Below are 21,065 nucleotides of genomic sequence, written 5' to 3' on the forward strand. Positions count from 1 at the left end.
CTAGCCAAAGCTCTGTAATATTCACTTATGTAAAATAAATTACCTGTTTTGGGGAAATAAAAGCAAATCATTAATAGTTATCTGTGGGCACCGGATGTTTTATTTATGTTCATAAACTGAGGCTAGGATGTTTATTACATGTGCATCAATTTTTGAACTTTTGCTTAGTGCTGAATTATTTTTTCTTATTAATAAAGGGCAAATTCATCATGTCTTAAAACATGGAGAGTTTGTTTTTTATAAAGTGTTTCTTTGATCTTACTAGTAAGGCATTATCCTTACGCTTTGTAAAATACAGCTTTAAATTTAGCATTACATGACTGAGCGACTGAACTGAACTGATATACTATTATTGTCTAAAATTTAACCTTTCTTGGTTGCAATTAGAAAATAATTGGTTAAATAATTTCTTTATTCTTTATGGAGCAAACATCATCCTGATGTTTAAATTAAACTGTGACATATCCTTGCAAAATAAAGGGGCTAGGTTCCCTCTCTGAGTGGCCATTGACCTTCCTGATTATTTCAGGATTAAAACTTAGAATGAAGTTGTTATGGTCCTGCTCTCTTAATCCTGTTCCCTTTGAAGTCCCTTAACCCCCACAAGCCTGAAGTACAACAAAGCCTAAAGACACAAATACTAGATAATAGGGATAATCTGAAATGTTAAGCATTCTGGTTAATTCTATCATTTTTTTAATTTAAAGATAATTTAAATCAGGCTGTTGAAAAACCAAATGTTACGCCTCCTGCCTCTTACACTTATAAAATGGATGAGGTTCAAAACCGCATAAAGGAAATACTAAACAAGCATAGCAATGGCATTTGGATATCTAAGCTTCCACATTTTTACAAAGAATTATATAAAGAAGAACTAAATCAAGGAATTTTACAACAATTTGAACACTGGCCTCATATTTGCACGGTACGTTTCTTCTTATTCTTCCCTCTTGATGCCTCCTCCCTACCCCACTTTCAGATTTTGAGTTATTAGTCATATCATCTTTTATTTGGGGAGCACGAAGCACTTTACATAATATTGCTTCATTAATCTTTTATCACTAAGATTAACACATATGAGTTCTTATTTATAGGAGAAATACATCTAGGTTGAGAGCTGTGTGTGTTGTAATTGCTGTGTATTTAATATATGATCATATATATATACACACATATATATATATATACACACCGTTTAGTATTGAACTGTTACCAGTAGATACTGATGGCTTTGTCATTTTAATAATTCGAACTTAACTGGTAATAGAACATTTTTTGTTGGCCTCAAATTTTATATGCTTGTTCCTGAGCATTTTTAAAGACATTCAGCTGAACAGATTTTAGTTATTTTGGCTAATTATTTATAGAATACCTTTAAAAATTAATATAGAATTCAGATTTTAAATTTTTAAAAACTCCTTTGAAGAAAAAAATTAAAAAGTGAGCTAACATCAGTTTTCATGCCTGTTCCTACTTGAGAGTCTATTATAATAAAATGATGGATCAGAGTAGTTTATCAGAAATCTTAGTTCAGCCAGAGAGAGAGAAAACTAGCTTCCTAAAGGTAAATAACTAATCTTTAGATATTTCTCTTTTTTAATATAATTATTTAGTTTTGGCTGCACTGGGTCTTGGTTGCTGCTCGCAGGCTTTTCTCTAGTTGTGGCGATTGGGGTCTACTCTCTAGTTGCAGTGCAGAGGCTTCTCATTGCTATGGCTTCTCTTGTTGGGAGCATGGGCTTTAGGTGCCTGGACTCAGTAGCTGTGGTACATGTGCTTACCCCACAGCAGTGGAATCTTCCCAGGGCAGGGATCAAACCCATGTCCCCGGTATTGACAGGCAAATTCCCAAACACTGGACCACCAAAGAAGTCCCTCCATGTTTCTTAATGCTATTTACATAGACTATATTCAACAAAATAACTTCTAAATAGTAGCATTAGCTTTACTTGGTGCTTCCAAGCTTATAGAATTAAATATGCATGACAATTATTATTTGACACAGGGCTTTCATTTCTTTAACTTAATATATATTTTGGTCCCCAACGCTGGGTGCAGTATGGGCCACTCCCTCTTATAGGCACCTGGCCTAAAGACAGCATGTATTTTTATAACCACTGCTTCCTCCAGGGCACTAACACCTTTTCCGGTCCCATGGGCTTTCCAGACAAGGGTTATGTATCCATCCATCCATCCATCCATCCATCTATCTTGTTTGTTCTTACATCATTCACTCTACACTTGCGGGTACCAGGCAGTGCCTTAGGTACTGAGACCACCTTAGGGCAATGTAATATGCTGATGAATACACAGTGTGAAGTGAGAAAACAAGAAGTACCAAACTCTGGAAATATGGCTGTTTCCCTCCCTATAAAGTCAAGAATGATCATAAGAATGTTATCCTTGATTTATGTTGAATATAGGGTTTGTTCTTGTAGCAGGAATTTCTAAGGTCGCTATTTGATTTATTCCATTTTTATTCTTTTCTGGGAAGAATATTCTTACTGGATGAAGGCTGAGCAGCATTGAGGAACCTCTCAGGTTTCCATAATCTAAAGGAGACTTTTGAGGATTCACCAGGCTGCTTGATCTGAAGGTTCAGGGCCTGGAGCTTCTTCTTGAAATGCATATGGTTCTTTTATTTTTTAAATCCATAGATATTTATGAACTTATGTTTATTCATGAACTTTAAGTCCTCTTATTGTGAAGATACACGTATAACTCACTATTAAGTTTCCAAAAAGAAGTTATCTTTGGAGTAAAAGAACTTTAAATTAACTTCACAGATTCTTCTTAATGTAGTATATTTCTGGTTGATGGTTCCCTAGTAGCTCAGACAGCAAAGAGTCTGCCTGCAGTGCAGGAGACCCGGGGTTTGATCCCTGGGTTAGGAAGATCCTCTGGAGAAGGGGATGGCAACCCACTCCAGTGTTTTTGGGAAATCCCATGGACAGAGGAACCTGGTGTGCTACAGTCCATGGGGTCGCTGAGAGTCGGGCACGACTGAGCGACTTCACTTTCACTTTTCACTTTCATGCATTGGAGAAGGAAATGGCAACCCACTCCAGTGTTCTTTCCTGGAGAATCCCAGGGACGGGGGAGCCTGGTGGGCTGCCATCTATGGGGTCACACAGAGTCGGAGACGACTGAAGCAGAAGCAGCAGCAGACATATAAAGTAGTAAGGATGAGAATTTCTCTCCCAAAGCCATAAATTTAGCTACACAAATACTAGTTATTATCATGCAGTTTAAAACAAACTAATCAAAAAAGTGAAGAAAGTGTTAGTTGCTCAATAGTGTACTACTCCTTGCAACCCCCATGGACTGTAGCCCACCAGGTTCCTCTGTCCATGGGATTTCCCGGACAAAAACACTGGAATGGGTTGCCATCCCCTTCTCCAGAGGATCTTCCCAAAAATCTACAGACCCTCAAAATTTCTTTTGCCAGGATTGCAGGTGACAGAATACCTGTCTCTTTGATGTTAAAACTTTACCTAAAATGGGTGGTTTCCTACTAAATTTCAGGTGCTAAAATAATTTTAATTTTTTGGTTGCTCAAATGCATCTTTGTTGCATGATTATTTCTGTCTAGGCAATGAGGGTAGAACATGAAGCAGAAATAAAATTTTATCTTTCTTATCTCCATGCTGCTTCTCTCAATTTTAATAGGTCTGTTTAGATGTAATCACTATCAGTTGTCAGGTGTGAGAAATTGATTAGTGAATTGTGTCAAGAATGACAAAACTGCCAGTTTTAATGAGATCTATCAGTATTTTTCAAAATGGTCTTTTTAGTAGCCTGATTTTTTTAACAGACTGCTGGTAAACGGTTTCAAAATGTTACACCATGGTCAATTTTAGACAGTTTTAAATAACTACACCATGATTATTTTCCCTTTCTTCTGACTTCTTGCTTTTCACCTTGCTGGAAAGCAGGAACACTGATAGAATGCCCAGGGCTGATTCTACTGCAAATAGGTCAGACAGGTTAGAACACACTACACTGCAGAAATTTTAGGGTGAGAAAGACTTAGTGATATGTATCTCCATATGGCTTGTTGTGTAACTGAAGAAGAAATCTGAGTGCACTGTATTTCTTTCTTTTTTTTTTAAAGTGCTTTCTCTCCCAGTCATATAAAATATTCCATATAAAAGTACTGAAAAATAAAGTTATAAAAGAAATAAAAATCACCCATCATCCTAGCATCCAGAGATAATCACTTTCAGGAGTTCCATTTGAGTGTAGAATGGGTCACATTAGCTCAAGGGACCAAATAGCAGCTCTGAAATTTTACCTTGATGGAGGTTTGATCAGCTCTGTGCTACGAGTCACTTTACAAGTTTTTTAGATGGCATCTTGACGCAGGCAGAAGCATGCTTTGAATCTGTTGTTTTTAACCTTTTGGATCTCTCTAGCAGCAAAATGTGTACTGAGAGTTTTAAAAGCTAAAGAGAATATAAAGCCATGTTAACAGTGATGACCCAGTGCCATAGTGTTCCTAAAGAACTTGTGCAGAAGCTGTCTTGGAAAGGCTTAGAGCCTAAGATGGCAGACTGTTGGCCAAGGACACCAAGCATCTAAGAATTGCTGTTGGATCCTAGGAGAACGATAGCAACATCTCCTGGCTGTTCTGAAGGGGTGGACTTATTAATAATGTTTTCTTTAATTGTTGTATTTGGCTGGTATTATATTTATAAAATGCTTCTGTGAGCCACTCACTTACCTGGGTGCTAAGAATAACAATAAACCAGACAGACCTGAGCTTTGCCCTTCTGGAACTTAAGGAACTTTTCCCTGCCCAACAGGGAAAATAAGCAATGAGCAAATAAGGGTAAGCCTGCAACTGTTACGAAGGAGAAATGTAGGGTGCTAATGAACATGTAAACAGGAGGGTGCGGCAAGGTCAGCCAAGTCAAGAAAAGCTTCCCAGAGGAGGTAGCTGTTACACAAAAATTTCAAATCTTTTGACAATGATTGTTGAATACCAGAGATTTTGTTGAAATCCTACACTTTCTGAAACATGGGTGGCGAGAGAAACCTCTCCATTCCTGCATGACATGGAGTATCTGTCTTCAGTGCCTTGCCTGAAGCTATGTGGAGAGCTAGGGGGTGGGTGGGGACTGCTTTAGAGCCAGACAGGAACAAATGCACTTAGCTGAGAAGACTCTGCTGGTTCCTCAAAGGCCTATCAGAGGAGCACTGGGGGTAGCTTCAAGATAGTGGGAAGCATTCTGAGTTCAGCTAGAAGCACATCAAGCCTTTATCACAGAACATAACATTAGTGAATAATAACATGAAATGATATAAATGAGAAAAATACCTAATGATGCTAATTATTCATGCTTTTACAAAAAGGTTTTACTGTTAGTCTGTATTTTATATGTCATTTTTTGTTTGTTTGTTAGAAATCACTGAGCTTTAAGTCATTTAGTCCTTCTAATACCTCAGACTTAAAAATTCCTGAACTTCTGGATTGCAATTTCTGTAATATCAAAGGTGGCAACAGCAGTTGTGCCACTTACATACTTTTGTATGTTCAGGAATTTGTCTTAACTTTAATTATGATAATTAATTACATAAAATAAAGCACCTGTCAGCCCATGCAAAATAAACTGCCTCTTTTTTAAAAGCCTGGATATGTCTGTGTAAAAAACACCTTGAATTCTAAGGAAGTGAACATAAATGAAACAGCAGTGATGTATCCTCAACTTTAACAGTATTTATACAATCTATACGGCCATTCCAGCAGAAGCAGCACTGAGAAGTAAAGCCAGGACTTGAAAGTACAGCCAAAATAGCTAATTGGAATCCAGTATCTTTTCTGACTTTTCATCAGTAAAAAGAAACACACAATGGAGACATTGGAACAGTTTTAAAATTTAAATTCAGTGACCATCTGACTAGGAGAAAGATAAAATTGCACTGCAGTGAAATCAGAATAGGACACTTGGGGAGTAATGTGATGTTGCTGTTCCAGAACTTGAAACAGAAAACTACCCATAGGCCCAATAGTACAATAGAGTTTGGTCTTTGGAGTTTGGTTTTTGCCTTGACCATTTCTTAGTGGTATTACTTTCAGCGTACAGATCAGGGCCTCAGTCTGCTCTAAAATATGACTGTTCTTCCATCTCTTAGAGTTGTTAGAATTAAGTGACACAAACTTTATTATAAAAGAGCAGCTGCCAGTACAGTATAGAAACGTAGCAGGTATATAGAAAAAGACAGCTGTTCTTTTTCCAGGGGCTGCTGCTGCTGCTGCTAAGTCGCTTCAGTCGTGTCCGACTCTGTGCCCAGCTTAAATGAAAGCAGGTTAAAACCCACTGGTAAAGCAGAGGCTTTACCAGAATATGCTACAAAGGAGCTTCTGTCAATGAAAACAGAGGTAACAAGAAAGAGGACAGAACAAAGCTTAAATTGAAAAATAAGGAGCAGTGGATAAAGAAAATGACACTCTTAGATGAAGTGAATTTCTGCCTTCCTAAAGGAAGGGGGATCCTTTAGGATCCTGCTTCCTGCTCCAGATCCTGCTCCCCCTAGAGTTAATGAGAAGCATGTCTAGTACCTGCCTGGCTTAGAATGCACAGTGAAAGCCAGAGCTGCCACCCAAGATCATCCCCCAAAGATCTGCACACATTTAACCAGGATAATATTTTCCTGGGGAGACCTGTGAACAAGTGCTGAACCTCAGGCCATGCTAAAGGAAAACGGCTTGAAATTGATCCAAATACAAATGATTGTAGTCAGCATCAGTGTGAAGTCCTTAGTAGGAAAGAGGTGAGAGTGAAAGAGTATTGACCTTGAAATATATAATGTCTATAAAACTACTCACCCTAGGTGGTGGAAAAAGAGTTTCTCTGGGTAGATGGTCTGTGAACAGATGGGGTAGTCTGCAAGGAACCTTTTACCTTTCCCTTTGATTAACTCTGTGGAATATACCACAAACATCTGTACTTTCTTAAACAGAAGCGACTAAAAATTAACATTTTCTGAACTATCCTGGGCAGAGTGGGAGCCTATACAGGGGAGGGTGGCAGATGTAGGTGGTCTGGAATGGTAAGTTGGGTATTAACTCATCTCCATGTATTATACTGTGTGAAGTATAAGCCCCACCCACTGCCCTTAGAGGCTTCAGATCTTAACCTATCAGTTTTTTCTTCACTGGGGACCATTTCCTCATCTCTTTCTCAATTGACCAACCTTTCCAGAACTTCTCAGCTTTAACACAAAAAGCCTGAGCTCTGTAGGAGGTCATCAACCAGTCTTTCTTTCTGTGAACTGGCTAATCGTAGGTGCAGGCTTCTGGTCAAGGACTCTCTGATGTTTTAGTTATTGCTAGGTACCCAGGGGTCTTTACTCCCTGCTGAAATTGAATTTTTTAATTGGTTTGCTTTTGAATTACAAGCCATTGCTAATACTTGGGATGCTGGAAGACAGGTCTCCAGGTGAATGTGATTTATCATCAGTTGAGTTCAGTCGCTCAGTCATGTCTGACTTTGCGACCCCATGGAATGCAGCACGACAGGCTTCCCTGTCCATCACCAACTCCTGGAGCTTGCTCAAACTCATAACCATTGAGTCGGTGATGCCATCCAACCATCTCATCCTCTGTCATCCCCTTCTCCTCCTGCCTTCAATCTTTCCCAGCATCAGGGTCTTTTCCAATGAGTCAGTTCTTCACATCAGATGGCCAAAGTACTGGAGTTTCAGCTTCAGCATCAGTCCTTCCAATGAGTATTCAGGACTGATTTCATTTAGAATTGACTGGTTTGATCTCCTTGCAGTTTAAGGGACTCTCAAGAGTCTTCTCCAACACCACAGTTCAAAAATATCAATTCTTCAGCACTTAGCTTTGTTTATAGTCCAACTCTCATATCCATACATGACTACTGGAAAAACCATAGCTTTGACTAGATGAACCTTTGTTGGCAAAGTAATGTCTCTGCTTTTTAGTATGCTGTCTGGGTTGGTCACAGCTTTTCTTCCAAGGAGCAAGTAAGTGCCTTTTGATTTCATGGCTTCAGTCACCATCTGCAGTGATTTTGGAGCCGCGCCTCCCGCCCAAAAAAAGTGTGTCACTGTTTCCATTTTTTCTCCATCTATTTGCCATGAAGTGGTGGGACTTGATGCCATGATCTTAGTTTTCTGAATGTTGAGTTTTAAGCCAACTTTTTCACTCCCTTCTTTCACTTTCATCAAGAGGCTCTTTAGTTCCTCTTCACTTTCTGCCATAAGAGTGGTGTCATCTGCATATCTGAGGTTATTGGTATTTCTCCCAGAAATCTTGATTCCAGCTTATGCTTCATCCAGCCTGGCATTTCACATGATGTTCTCTGCATATAATAAGCAGGGTGACAATATCCAGCCTTGATGTACTCCTTTCCCTATTTGGAACCAGTCTGTTGTTCCATGTCCAGTTCTAACTCTTGCTTCTTGACCTGCATACAGATTTCTCAGGAGACAGGTAAGTTGGTCTGGTATTCCTGTCTCTTTAAGAATTTTCCACAGTTTGTGATGATCCACACAGTCAAAGGCTTTGGCGTAGTCAATAAAGCAGAAGTAGATGTTTTTCTGGAACTCCCTTGCTTTTTCTGTGATCCAAAGGATGTTGGCAATTTGATCTCTGGTTTCCCTGCCTTTTCTAAACCCAGCTTGAACATCTGGAAGTTCTCGGTTCAAGCACTGTTGAAGCCTGGCTTGGAGAATTTTTTTTAATATATAAATTTATTTATTTTAATTGGAGGTTACTTACTTTACAATATTGTATTGGGAGAATTTTGAGTGTTACTTTGCTAGCGTGTAAGATGAGTGCAATTGTGTGGTAGTTAGAACATTCTTTGGCATTGCCTTTCTTTGGGATTAGAATGAAAATTGACCTTTTCCAGTCCTGTGGCCACTGTTGAATTTTCCAAATTTGCTGGCATATTGAGTGCAGCACTTTAATAGCATCATCTTTTAGGATTTGAAATAGCTCCTTTTTCCTATTTATTGGATAGTGATTTATCATACTGTCTCAGGTTTGTATTGAGTGGTACCCATATAAAGTGAAATTTAGAACATAATTTAAAATCTTCAACACAAAGAAACTACTACCCAATGGAAACAAAGCTGTGGTTGAATAAGACCCATAAAACTGCTTTGAAAACTTTGATTTAATTGAACAGTACCAACTCTGTTACAGAATCCCAAAGAAAATTCTAATTCCATTTGAAACAGTAAGTTTACCTTAGCAACCCATGCTGCAGAGTTAGCAGGTGAATCTTCATAGACTCAAAGGAGTTTGGCTTCAAGAACTTTACAGCACAGGTAAATTAGGAAGAAGTGAAGACTTCTTAGTATTAAGAGATTATTTCTAGGCATATAGGATGAAAGCTTTTGTTTTTTGAATATGCAGAGCTTCTGAAGAAGTTGATGTTTTAAATCCTTGGGTCTCATACCTAGCAAACCTAATCTGTCAACTCCAAACTTACAGAAACTCAGGGATGTGAGAGAAGCATCTCATTCAAGTTGTGATTCCAAATGAGACAGAAATCAAATAAATACAATGAACTTGTGGAAATAGAATGTTTAAGACATGTTAGATTCTAGAATATTCTAATGATCACCAGAGGAGATCATGTCAGTTCCCAGTAATGGGACTCGTGATATTTGGAGTGGATATCCAAAACCAAAGAAAGAATGTAGGGCCCAAAACAAAGAAAATGTAGAGGAGAATGGCAGGATTATGGTCCTGAGTCTTCTGTAGAACAGGAGGCATTTTGAGCCCCTCCTCAGGTATGTACCTGAATCAAGTAGACTAAAGAAACTAGAAGTTGTAAAAGCACCCTCTTGAGAGATCCAGTGGGAATGTTTAGCAGCTGGTTATCACACTAAGGAAATAATAACAGCCATGTTTCAAGTAGCAGTTGACTTACCTTGGTCATTTGTGAAGGCCAGAAGACAGGTATTCTGTTTTGGGGAATGAGACAATAGAACATGTAAATCTGGTAAGATGTACCCAAGCACAGTGAAGAGTGGACACCATACTGTAACCACATTCCCACAATTTCTTGCCTTTGGAGAGATTCTCATAGGCTGGGGACAGGTATTGTGATACGTGTATTTTCTAAGGCAGTTGACCAGCAAATTAAAAAAAAAAACACGTGCTTTGGAGGACAGATGGTGATCACATTGGAATTCCTGAGAAAAACAAATTTTCACTTCTATAAAAAATTTAAGACTTTAAGTTGGAAAAATTATATTTGTCTTAAATTACATATATTTTTAAAAATATGAGTTTCATTATTTTTTTGCTTTGAGTGACCTTTCAGCCATTCCCCAAAGATTGGCTAATGAAGTGTGTGGACAGGGAATATTTTCCATGTCACTAAATTATCCATGAATATTTGTCTAACGTGTTGAAGGACCTCTGAATCAACTCCAGTTAAGTGTCAGGTTCAGTTCCTAAAGTCAGGCCCATGTTTAACCTTAGTAAATGCTAATTTGAATTTAGGGAGGCCAAATCACTAGCCAACAAAGTGGATTTAGGCATATAACCAACCTTCTAGAGATCAAAAAGAAGTCAGTAAGAACTGGAAAGTGCCTGCAATTCAAGGAACTAGTCATTTTGGGGATTGGCAGTGGTGGGATAGGGTATCTACCTTAAACAATGAAAATAAAACTGCTGAGGAAACAAGTATACCTTCTAGATTAGATGATTCTTTGGCTATTTGTATTTTGGATAAACTCAGGCTTATTGGTCAAAAATCTCTTTGATGGACTGACTGGCAAAGCTTAATATAAATGCTCCAGATGGAGCCCTGGAAGCTTCCTACTTAAAGGTGATTTTTAAACGTTAGTCTGGAATAAAGACCAGAAAAATGTGACTTCTCCTCTTGCCCTGAACAAATTCACATCAAGTGGACCAAATATTCATAACTTATGTTAAGACAGTAAGCCCTAGTTGGAAGAACTCAGTGTATTGGTCATGTTTAGAGGTCATGCTTAGAGCTTTGACAAAGTATATTGTTAGGTAATTGGTTCTGATTACATCTGGAGCACAGATGGGAATGGAAGCTTTGGCACCAAGAGTGAGGAAGGCTAGTAAACAAACATTGAAGTATCTCATATTCCCAGTTAACTCATTGGAAAGAAAAGGATCATAAAGCTAAAGACCTATTATCCTCATTTGGATCAGAAGAAGCTATATCAACAGTTGGTCATGGGGCTAGTGAGAGTTATTTTAGAAATGTAAGATGGGCTATATTCCACTGAAATTAGCCTCTCCATCTAGCGAGAGAGTTCCAGAAAAATATCTACTACTTTATTGACTACACCAAAGCCTTTGACTGCGTGGATCACAACAAACTATGGAAAATTCTTCAAGAGATGAGAATACCAGACCACCTGACCTGCCTCCTGGGAAATCTGTATGCAGATCAAGAAGCAACAGTTAGAACTGGACATGGAACAGCAGACTGGTTCCAAATCAGGAAAGGAATACGTCAAGGCTGTGTATGTCACCCTGCTTATTTAACTTATATGCAGAGCACATCATGAGAAATGCTGGACTGGATGAAGCACAAGCTGGAATCAAGATTGCTGGGAGAAATATCAATAACCTCAGATATGCAGATGACACCACCCTTATGACAGAAAGCAAAGAGGAACTATAGAGCCTCTTAATGGAAGTGAAAGAGGAGAGTGAAAAAGCTGGCTTAAAACTCAACATTCAAAAAATGAAGATCATGGCATCCAGTCCCATCAGTTCAGTTCAGTCCCTCAGTCGTGTCTGACTCTGTGACCCCATGAATCGCAGCACGCCAGGCCTCCCTGTCCATCACCAACTCCCAGAGTTCACTCAGACTTATGTCCATTGAATCAGTGATGCCATCCAGCCATCTCATCCTCTGTCGTCCCCTTTTCCTCCTGCCCCCAATCCCTCCCAGCATCAGAGTCTTTTCCAATGAGTCAACTCTTCACATGAGGTGGCCAGAGTACTGGAGTTTCAGCTTTAGCATCATTCCTTCCAAAGAAATCCCAGGGCTGATCTCCTTCAGAATGGACTGGTTGGATCTCCTTGCAGTCCAAGGGACTCTCAAGAGTCTTCTCCAACACCACAGTTCAAAAGCATCAATTCTTCAGCGTTCAGCCTTCTTCACAGTCCAACTCTCACATCCATACATGACCACAGGAAAAACCATAGCCTTGACTAGACAGACCTTTGTTGGCAAAGTAATGCTTCTATTTTTAATAAGCTGTCTAGGTTGGTCATAACTTTCCTTCCAAGGAGCAAGTGTCTTTTGATTTCATGGCTTCAGTTACCATCTGCAGTGATTCTGGAGTCCAAGAAAATAAAGTCTGCCACTGCAAGGAGATCCAACCAGTCCATCCTAAAGGAGATCAGTCCTGAATACTCATTGGAAGGACTCATGTTGAAGCTGAAACTCCAATACTTTGGCCACCTCATGCGAAGAACTGACTCATTTGAAAAGACCCTGATGCTGGGAAAGATTGAAGGCACGAGGAGAAGGGGATGACAGAGGATGAGGTGGTTGGATGGCATCACCGACTCAACGGACACGAGTTTGAGTAAACTCTGGGAGTTGGTGATGGACAGGCAGGCCTGGCATGCTGCATTCCATGGGGTCCCAAAGAGTCGGACACGACTAAGTGGCTGAACTGAACTGATCCACTTTAGCGAAGGTGTTGCAGAGAGTTGAGAAGATGCTCCTAGGTGAAGACTGAAAAAGGGTTTTAAGATGGACCCAGAAGGCTCCAGTGACTTTGGATAATGAAGGATTGCCATGTCTAACTCTAAAATTATACAAACTGGAATTCTGCATGATAAGTGAATAACTCACATAAAAATAGAATTCTGGTTTATTTTTTGCATTTTCTCAAAAAGTATGTTTTTCAAACTTTCTCTGGATACCCAGTCTGTCTTCCTGTATCTTAAGTGTCTTAAAGCACAATGATGATTGGCATTTTAAGATACCATATGTTAAAACATGAGTCTCTAGAGAGGTGGGCTAACCATTGAGAGCAAGATGAGGAGTGTCCCAGATATTTGTGTTTCTGGCCTTAACATTAAGGACACATCTAGAGTGTCTAGAGTACCATCTAGAGTGTCTCATAGTGTCAGCAGGAGTCCACCAGTGATGACAGGGAATGCCTGCAGATGCTGAACACAGACTGTATTACTTCTGCTTTCATTGATGCTTCAAGTTTGTCAGGCATGTACCTTTCCCAAATCTTAAGCACGCGTGGGCAGAAGAATGAGGAGGAAAACCTAACATTTTACATGTATATTAGCATTCTTAAGATCTCCTCTTAGGTGTTATCTAGAATATAGCAAGATTAAAAGGAATCTAATTTAATATTAAATTGACTGATGTCTTTTGACTTATTAAAACTCTTCTCTGGTAATAAGAAGATACCTTTTTTATGCATACATACAATTGACCCTTGAACAACATGGGGGTTCAGGTTCAGCGTTTGCCCCTGAATTTTCACAATGGAGATGCAATTCACACAGCATTGAATGCATTTAAAATTTATTTTATTTATTTATCTTTGGCTGTGCTAGATCTACACAATTGCTACGGATTGTGTAGTACTCTAATGCATATTTAGTGAAAGAAATCTGCATGTAAGTGGACCTGTGAAGTTCAAACCTGTGTTATTCAGGGGCAAACTGTATTTATGGTCTCTCTTCCTAAGTATTATATAGAAAATTAGTAAATGAAGTCAATGTTATTTACTGACAAGCTACCTACCCAGCATACTTTAATAGTCTGTTCTTTTGGGAGAAGAGGGTATTTCTCATAAGCTTGCATTATCACCTTAGTGGTCTGGGTAGCCTCCTAAGGGCTTAAATTTCAGCTAAGGAATAGGTGAATAGGATCTGACAAAATAGAAAATTTTCGGAGGGCTATGCATACTAATTTCTGTGTAATCAGAAGTTGAGAAACTTTTTCTGTTAAGGACCAAGTAGTAAGTATTTTAGGTTTTGCAGGCCATGAGCTATGTGACTGTCACCCACAGTCTGGCACAACTATTTGACTCTGCCATTGGAGTGCAAGAGCAGCCATGTGCACTACATAGAGCCTGACTGGGTGCCAATAAAACTTTGTTGATGTACACTGAATTTCACTTTCATGTCACAAAGTAATTCTTTTCATTTTTTCCAACAATTTAAAAATGGAGGGACTTCCCTAGCAGTCCAGTGGTTACGACTCTGTGCTTCCACTGCAGGGGGTGTGGGTTCGATCCCTGGTTGGGGAACTAAGATCCCACATGCCATACAGTGAGGCCAAAATAAATAAATAAATAAAAGAAACACCTTTAAAAAAGTAGAAAAGTCATTCTTAGGTCACAGACTAGGCAAGAACAGGTGGCTTGATGCATTGGGCTATAGCCTATAGTGTGTGACCCCTGGTCTAGAAGTAGACAGGCTTAGAACTTGGGGAAATGGTACCATGCATGTTTTTCTTCTCCTCCTCCTCTTACATTAGGAGATGCCATCATGCCATGCCTCTCTGGAATGTTGCGAAAAGAAAATTAGAGTATATACAAATGCTGGGTATTTTTAAGTCTTGTTCATTAGAGGGGCAACACTTTTAGTTCTTTCTAGTGTGGTGGTTGGAAAAAGTGTTCCTTACCTCTAGAGTGACCTTTTTCTACAAAATGTAAAGCTGAGGATTTTCTCAGGATATTGCAGGAAGGAGAGAGCTAGCACTTCATTTTTGCCTGAATATTTCCAGCTTTCTTCCCAGTGGTTTATTCCTGACAGTCCTGATACCTTTCCATGGTTTCATTCCTCCTCATATTCTGTCAATATTCTAAGCTGTTGCTTTGGATTTGTCAGAGAGAATGAGGTGAGATGTGGTGTACAAGGCAGAAGCACCTGTGGTTTCCTAGGGTTGTTGGAAGTCAGATGCTTCACAGGGAGATCCATATTATTTAATTTCCTTGCCTGTTTCTGAAATGCGGTGCACAATCATGTTCACAAGTAAAGGCAGTGATTGAGAAGAGTGAAATGTACACTTTGGTGTTCTCTTCATTAATTTGAAAAGTGTTTTTCTCAAAGTTAAAATGCATTCATGTGTTTTCACATTGTTTATAGCCATTAAAATATCTGTAATTTGCTTTATTTAAAAATTTCAGGTGGAAAAACCTTGCAGTGGTGGTCAGGATTTACTTCTTTATCCAGCTAAGAGAAAGCAGCTTTTGAGAAGTGAACTGAACGCTGAAAAAGTGCCTCCATCCCCACTACCTGCTCCAAAACAAATACCACCACTCAAAGGGTGTCCAGCAGTTATGCCAGGAGACTTCAAAGAGAAAGTTGCAGAGCTGTTGGTGAAATACTCAAGTGGTCTTTGGGCCAGTGCACTCCCGAAAACATTTGAGGACATGTACAAAGTGAAATTACCCGAGGATGCCTTAAAAAATCTTGACTTGCTTTCTGACGTATGCACTGTAGACTACATTTCTGGAAATCCCCAGAAGGCCATTCTCTATGCTAAACTTCCATCGCCTGCTGACAAAATCCTAAAGGATGCAGAGGAAGCACGTGGCAATTATGATATCAAGTCTACGGTTGAACAAGAATATTTGCAGATAGAAGAAAACATTGCTGAAAGTACGGACACCTTTATGGAGACTGTGACAATCCCTCCGTTAATCATTCCAGCTGAGACATCACCATCAGTCTTGGTGGTTGAACTGAGCAACACCAATGAAGTGGTTATCAGGCAAGTTTATTTTCTAATTCTTTAGAATCCTGGTAAATATCTCCAGGAGAAGAAAATAGCAACTCACTCCAGTATTCTTGCTTTGGAGAGTTCCATGGACAGAGGAGCCTGGCAGGCTACAGTTGATGGGGTTGCAAAGAGGCAGACACGGCTGAGCAGCTAACACCTTCACTGTCACTACTGTTGCTACTTGGCTTTTCTTCACATGGGTGCTGGTTGAGGAAAAATAATATATTGTAGTTATAAATAGTTATCATGATTCTTAATATTTGTTAAATGTTCAAAATAACTATTTTGGAAGAAAAGATTTCTAACAGTTTTAAAAATTGGAATGATGATATGGTCTGAACCTGAAAAAAAAATCTATGTCAAAAGCTTAATAGTAACTATATATTAATATGTCAAAAGCAATACCTAGTCCATAGTAAAAGCAACCACCCACTATGTAGGAAATACTGTTTAATCTGGAATTATGTAGCATTTATGAAAAGTCAGAATAGCCAATCACCACCTTCCTAGTGTAATATCAGATTAGCCCTCTGGTTTCTTGAGCCTTTTGTATTGCCTGGGAGAAGGAATTATTGCCTAAGTGGCTAATGATTATTGAAATTATAAACAGTCCAGTTCCAAGTACTTGATGTGGACTTTGGAGAAAATGTAGACTCAGTTCAGTTCAGTTGCTCAGTTGTATCTGACTCCTTGCCACCCCATGGAATGCAGCACGTCAGGGTTCCCTGTCCATCACCAACTCCCGGAGCTTGCTCAAACTCATATCCATTGAGTCAGTGAAAAATATGAACCAACCGTCTCATCCTTCTCCTCCCACCTTCAGTCTTTCCCAGCATCAGGGTCTTTTCCAATGAGTCAGTTCTTCACATCAGGTGGCCAAAGTATTGGAGTTTCAGCTTCAGCATCAGTCCTTCCAATAAGTATTCAGGACTGATCTCCTTTAGGATGGACTGGTTGGATCCCCTTGCTATCCAAGGGACTCTCAAGAGTCTTCTCCAACACCACAGTTCAAAAGCATCAATTCTTCAGCACTCAGCTTTCTTTATAGTCCAACTCTCAAATCCATACATGACTACTGGAAAAATCATAGCTTTGACTAGACGGACCTTTGTTGGTTTTTAATATGCTGTCTAGGTTGGTCATAACTTTTCTTCCAAGGAGCCAAGCGTCTTTTGATTTAATGGCTTCAGTCACCATCTGCAGTGATTTTGGAGTCCAAGAAGATAAAGTCTGTCACTGTTTCCATTGTTTCTCCAGCTATTTGCCATGAAAGGATGGGTCTGGATGCCATGATCTTCCTTTTTGAATGTTGAGTTTTAAGCCAGCTTTTTCACTCTCTTCTTTCACTTTCATCAAGAGGCTCTTTAGTTCCTCTTCGCTTTGTGCCATAAGGATAGTGTCACCTGCATATCTGAGGTTATCGATATTTCTCCCTGCAATCTTGATTTCAGCTTATGTTCATAGCTCAATTGGTAAAGAATCTGCCTGCAATGCAGGAGAGACCCTGGTTTGATCCCTGGGTTGGGAAGATCTGTTGGAGAAGGGAAAGGCTACCCACTCCAGTATTCTGGCCTGGAGAATTCCACAGACTGTATAGTCCATGGGGTCGCAAAGAGTCGGACATGACTGAGCGACTTTCACTTTCACTTTTTTATCCAGCCCAGCATTTCGCATGATGTACTCTGCATATAAGTTAAATAAGCAAAGTGACAGCATACAGCTTTGATGTACTCCATTCCCAATTTGGAACAGTCCATTGTTCCATGTCCGATTCTAACTGTTGCTTCTTGACCTGCATACAATTTTCTCAGGAGGCAGGTGAGGTGGTCTGGTATTCCAATCTCTTTAAGAATTTTCCACAGTTTGTTGTGATCCACACAGTCAAAGGCTTTAGTGTAGTCAATGAAGCAGAAGTAGATGTTCTTCTGGAAATCTCCTGCTTTTTTCTGTGATCCAGTGGATTTTGGCACTTTGATCTTTGGTTCTTCTACCTTTTCTAAATCTAGCTTGAGCTTCTGGAAGTTCACGGTTCATGTACTGTTGAAACCTAGCTTGGAGAATTTTGAGCATTACTTTGCTTGTGTTTGAGACGAGTGCAATTGTGCAGTAGTTTGGATGTTCTTTGGCATTGCCTTTCTTTGGGATTGGAATGAAAACGGACCTTTTCCAGTCCTATGGCCTCTGCTGAGTTTTCCAAATTTGCTGGCATATTGAGTGCAGCACTTTCACAGTGTCCTCTTTTAGGATTTGAAATAGCTTAGCTGGAATTCTGTCACCTCCACTAACTTTGTTCGTAGTGATGCTTCCTAAGGCCCACTTGACTTCGCACTCAAGGATGTCTGGCTCTAGGTGGGTGATCACACCATCGTGGTTATCTGGGTCATGAAGATCTTTTTTGTATAGTCCTTCTGGGTATTCTTGCCACCTCTTTTTAATATCTTCTGCTTATTTTAAGTCCATACCATTTCTGTCCTTTATTGTGCCCATCTTTGCTTGAAATGTTGTTCCCTTGGTATCTCTAATTTTCTTGAAAGATCTCTAAGCTTTACCATTCTATTGTTTTCCTCTATTTCTTTGCATTGATCACCTAGGGAGGCTTTCTTACCTTTCCTTGCTGTTCTTTGGAACTCTGCATTCAGATGGATATATCTCTTCTACTTTGCCTTTTTCTTCTCTTCTTTTCTCTGCTATTTGTAAGGCCTCTTCAGGCAACCATTTTGCCTTTTTGCATTTCTTCTTCTTGGGGATGGTTTTGATCACCGCCTCCTCTATAATGTTATGAACCTCAGTCCCTGGCTCTTTAGGCACTATATCTGTTAGATCTAATCCCTTGAATCTATTTGTCACTTCCACTGTATAATCATAAGAGATTTGATTTAGGTCGTACCTGAATGGTCTAGTGGTTTCCCCTACTTTCTTCAATTTAAGTCTGAATTTTGCAATAAGGAGTTTGTGATCTGAGCCACAGTCAGATTCTGATCTTGTTTTTTATGACCGTACAGAGCTTCTTAATCCAGCTCAAAGAATATAATCAGTCTGATTTCGGTATTGACCATGTGGTGATGTCCATGTGTAGAATTGTCTCTTGTGTTGTTGGAAGAGGTTGTGTGCTATGACCAGTGCATTCTCTTAGAAAAATGCTGTTAGCCTTTGCCCTGCTTCATTTTGTTCTCCAAGGCCAAGTTTGCTTGTTACCTCAGGTAATTCTTGACCTCCTACTTTTGCATTCTAGTCCTCTATCATGAAAAGGACATCTTTTTTTGGTGTTAGTTCTAGCAGGTCTTGTAGGTCTTCATAGAACTGTTCAACTTCTTCAGCATTACTGATTGGGGCATAGACTTGGAATACTGTGATATTGAATGATTTACCTTGGAAATGAACAGAGATCATTCTCTATGTTCCTTGAGCCTTTTGATATCATTGCCTTGGAGAAGGAATTATTGCCTAAGTGGCTAATGATTACTGAAATTATAAAAAAAAAACAGTCCGGCTCCAGGCACTTGATGTGGACTTTTGGAGAAAATGTATACTGTATAGGAAATGAAAGACAGTAATTTTCCCTTTCTGACTTGGGATAAACAATAGGAACCAGTAGAGCTGGATCTCCAGAAGGAACAGCCCAAGGTGTGGCTGTGGATAGACAGACTGGGCAAAGGCTGAAGCAGAATAGGGTCCAGGCTCCTTCAACCAAAATGTCCCTTATGGAGTGGGCTCTCACTCCTCCTCAGGGTCATAGATGAGCTGGGAAGACCCAAAGAAAGGCCACAAAGAATTATGGCCAAGTTCTTTAATAAAATATTGCAGCAAAACTATTAAAGCTCTTCTATCTGAACAAACTAAGTCTGATAAAGAAGTGAGAATCAAGTATCTTTGAATGTTAAAACTCAAACATGCTGAAGCTTTGTTGAGGTCTGTTTTATATAGGGGTGGTAAATGTATGGAGCTTGTATTTGAAAGATGAAGTATGGCCTGAGGATAGAAAGAGCTTGCTGAGGGTTTGGCTTCCCTCTGTGGGTCAGTAATAAATTGAGGTAAAGGAAGGATGTTGAGGAGCATACTGCTAACATTTACCATTTAACATTATAAAGGAAAAAGTCTAAACTGCTTCCTTGGAAGGATCCTTGGGTTTGTGTTACCAATAGTCATTGGGGCTACTTTCAGAGACCAGTCACCCAGCTCTGGACTGGATCAATCATGTGATTTCTTACATTCTTCCCAAGAGTTGGCAGGAATCTGGATCAGTTCCAAGACTTCAGTAGGAGGGTTCCAGTCTATTCCAGGATGATTAGGTCCAGGGTCCTCTGGTTACCTGAATCTGCTTTTTCAGTATGAATTAGAATCCCAGTATCAGCATTCTGTGTGTTCAGCAGGGTGGCAGGCAACCAGCAGGCATGGTAGGTGATATCTACCCTCGGTTATTGGTATCCCCCAACTACCCTGAAGACTTAGCAGATCCAGCAGGCTGAGCCCTCTTCTGTACCCATAACTTTACCCAGGCAGGCAATAGACTCTGGAAACTGGTAGGCTTATAACTCTCAAAGTTACACAGAGGTGCTGTGGCGGGACCCTTAGGTCAAGTATGGGAATCTGTTGTCACCAAGCTCAGAAATTAACTTTGTATAACCTATATTTGTGCCCCACCTAAGTTGGCCTACGTAATTTGGGGTTAATGACCTCATTCTTGCCACCACCGACTATTAAACCAGCTGTAACATTACCTCCCTACCCTGCCCAAGGCATATACCTAGCATCGTTCTCTGCTGGTGGCTGCAGAGAGCAAAAGCTGCCTGCAGAGCTCATGCTGCTTCTCACCACCTTCCTCCTTCCTGGAAGGATCCCATGCTAGGCAAACCACCAAACTACCGCTGGAGCCTAGGCCTCTGCCAGTGGAGCATCCAGGACTCCATTGCTACCAGGAGTCCCCATAAGACTCCAAGTCCCAGGAATTGGGCACTCAGGCAGAGGTGAAGATGTCCTAGGAGACCCCAGAGCCAAGAGTGCAGCCAGTACCTTAATATTTGTAGAGCTCAATAAACAAATGATAGAGTGTGGAGTGAATAATACGCATGTCATATATGGGTTTAAAACAGCCTTTGCCTTTAAAAGAGGCATTATTTCCATTCTGTGTGGGGCTTTTAAAAGCTTCTTTTCTGCTAGTAACAAATAGGTTGACTCTGGTGTTTTCTGCCCTGCTAGTAGTTACCAAGAATACAGGAAGACACTCCTACAGGAATAGTTTGTTAAAGCTCTAATAGGACTGTTTGGGCCCCAAGTAGAAGCTAGAACAGTTCAGAAAGCCCTGTTCTTGTGTCATATCCCCCATCT

At 39.9% G+C, this 21,065-nt stretch overlaps 1 protein-coding gene across 2 annotated transcripts in view; it reads left to right on the forward strand.

Moving 5' to 3' along the window:
- TDRD7 (tudor domain containing 7) overlaps positions 1-21,065 on the forward strand; it is a 100,544-nt gene that overhangs the window by 47,375 nt on the left and 32,104 nt on the right. For both annotated transcript variants that reach the window (XM_055578588.1, XM_055578589.1), the window contains 2 exons: positions 708-925; positions 15,145-15,731. In XM_055578588.1, the coding sequence (XP_055434563.1) occupies positions 708-925; positions 15,145-15,731 (805 nt within the window). The remainder of the gene's footprint in view (positions 1-707; positions 926-15,144; positions 15,732-21,065) is intronic.

This window comes from Bubalus kerabau, chromosome 4 (assembly GCF_029407905.1).
Source record: "Bubalus kerabau isolate K-KA32 ecotype Philippines breed swamp buffalo chromosome 4, PCC_UOA_SB_1v2, whole genome shotgun sequence".
NCBI classification, from domain to species: Eukaryota; Metazoa; Chordata; class Mammalia; order Artiodactyla; family Bovidae; genus Bubalus; species Bubalus kerabau.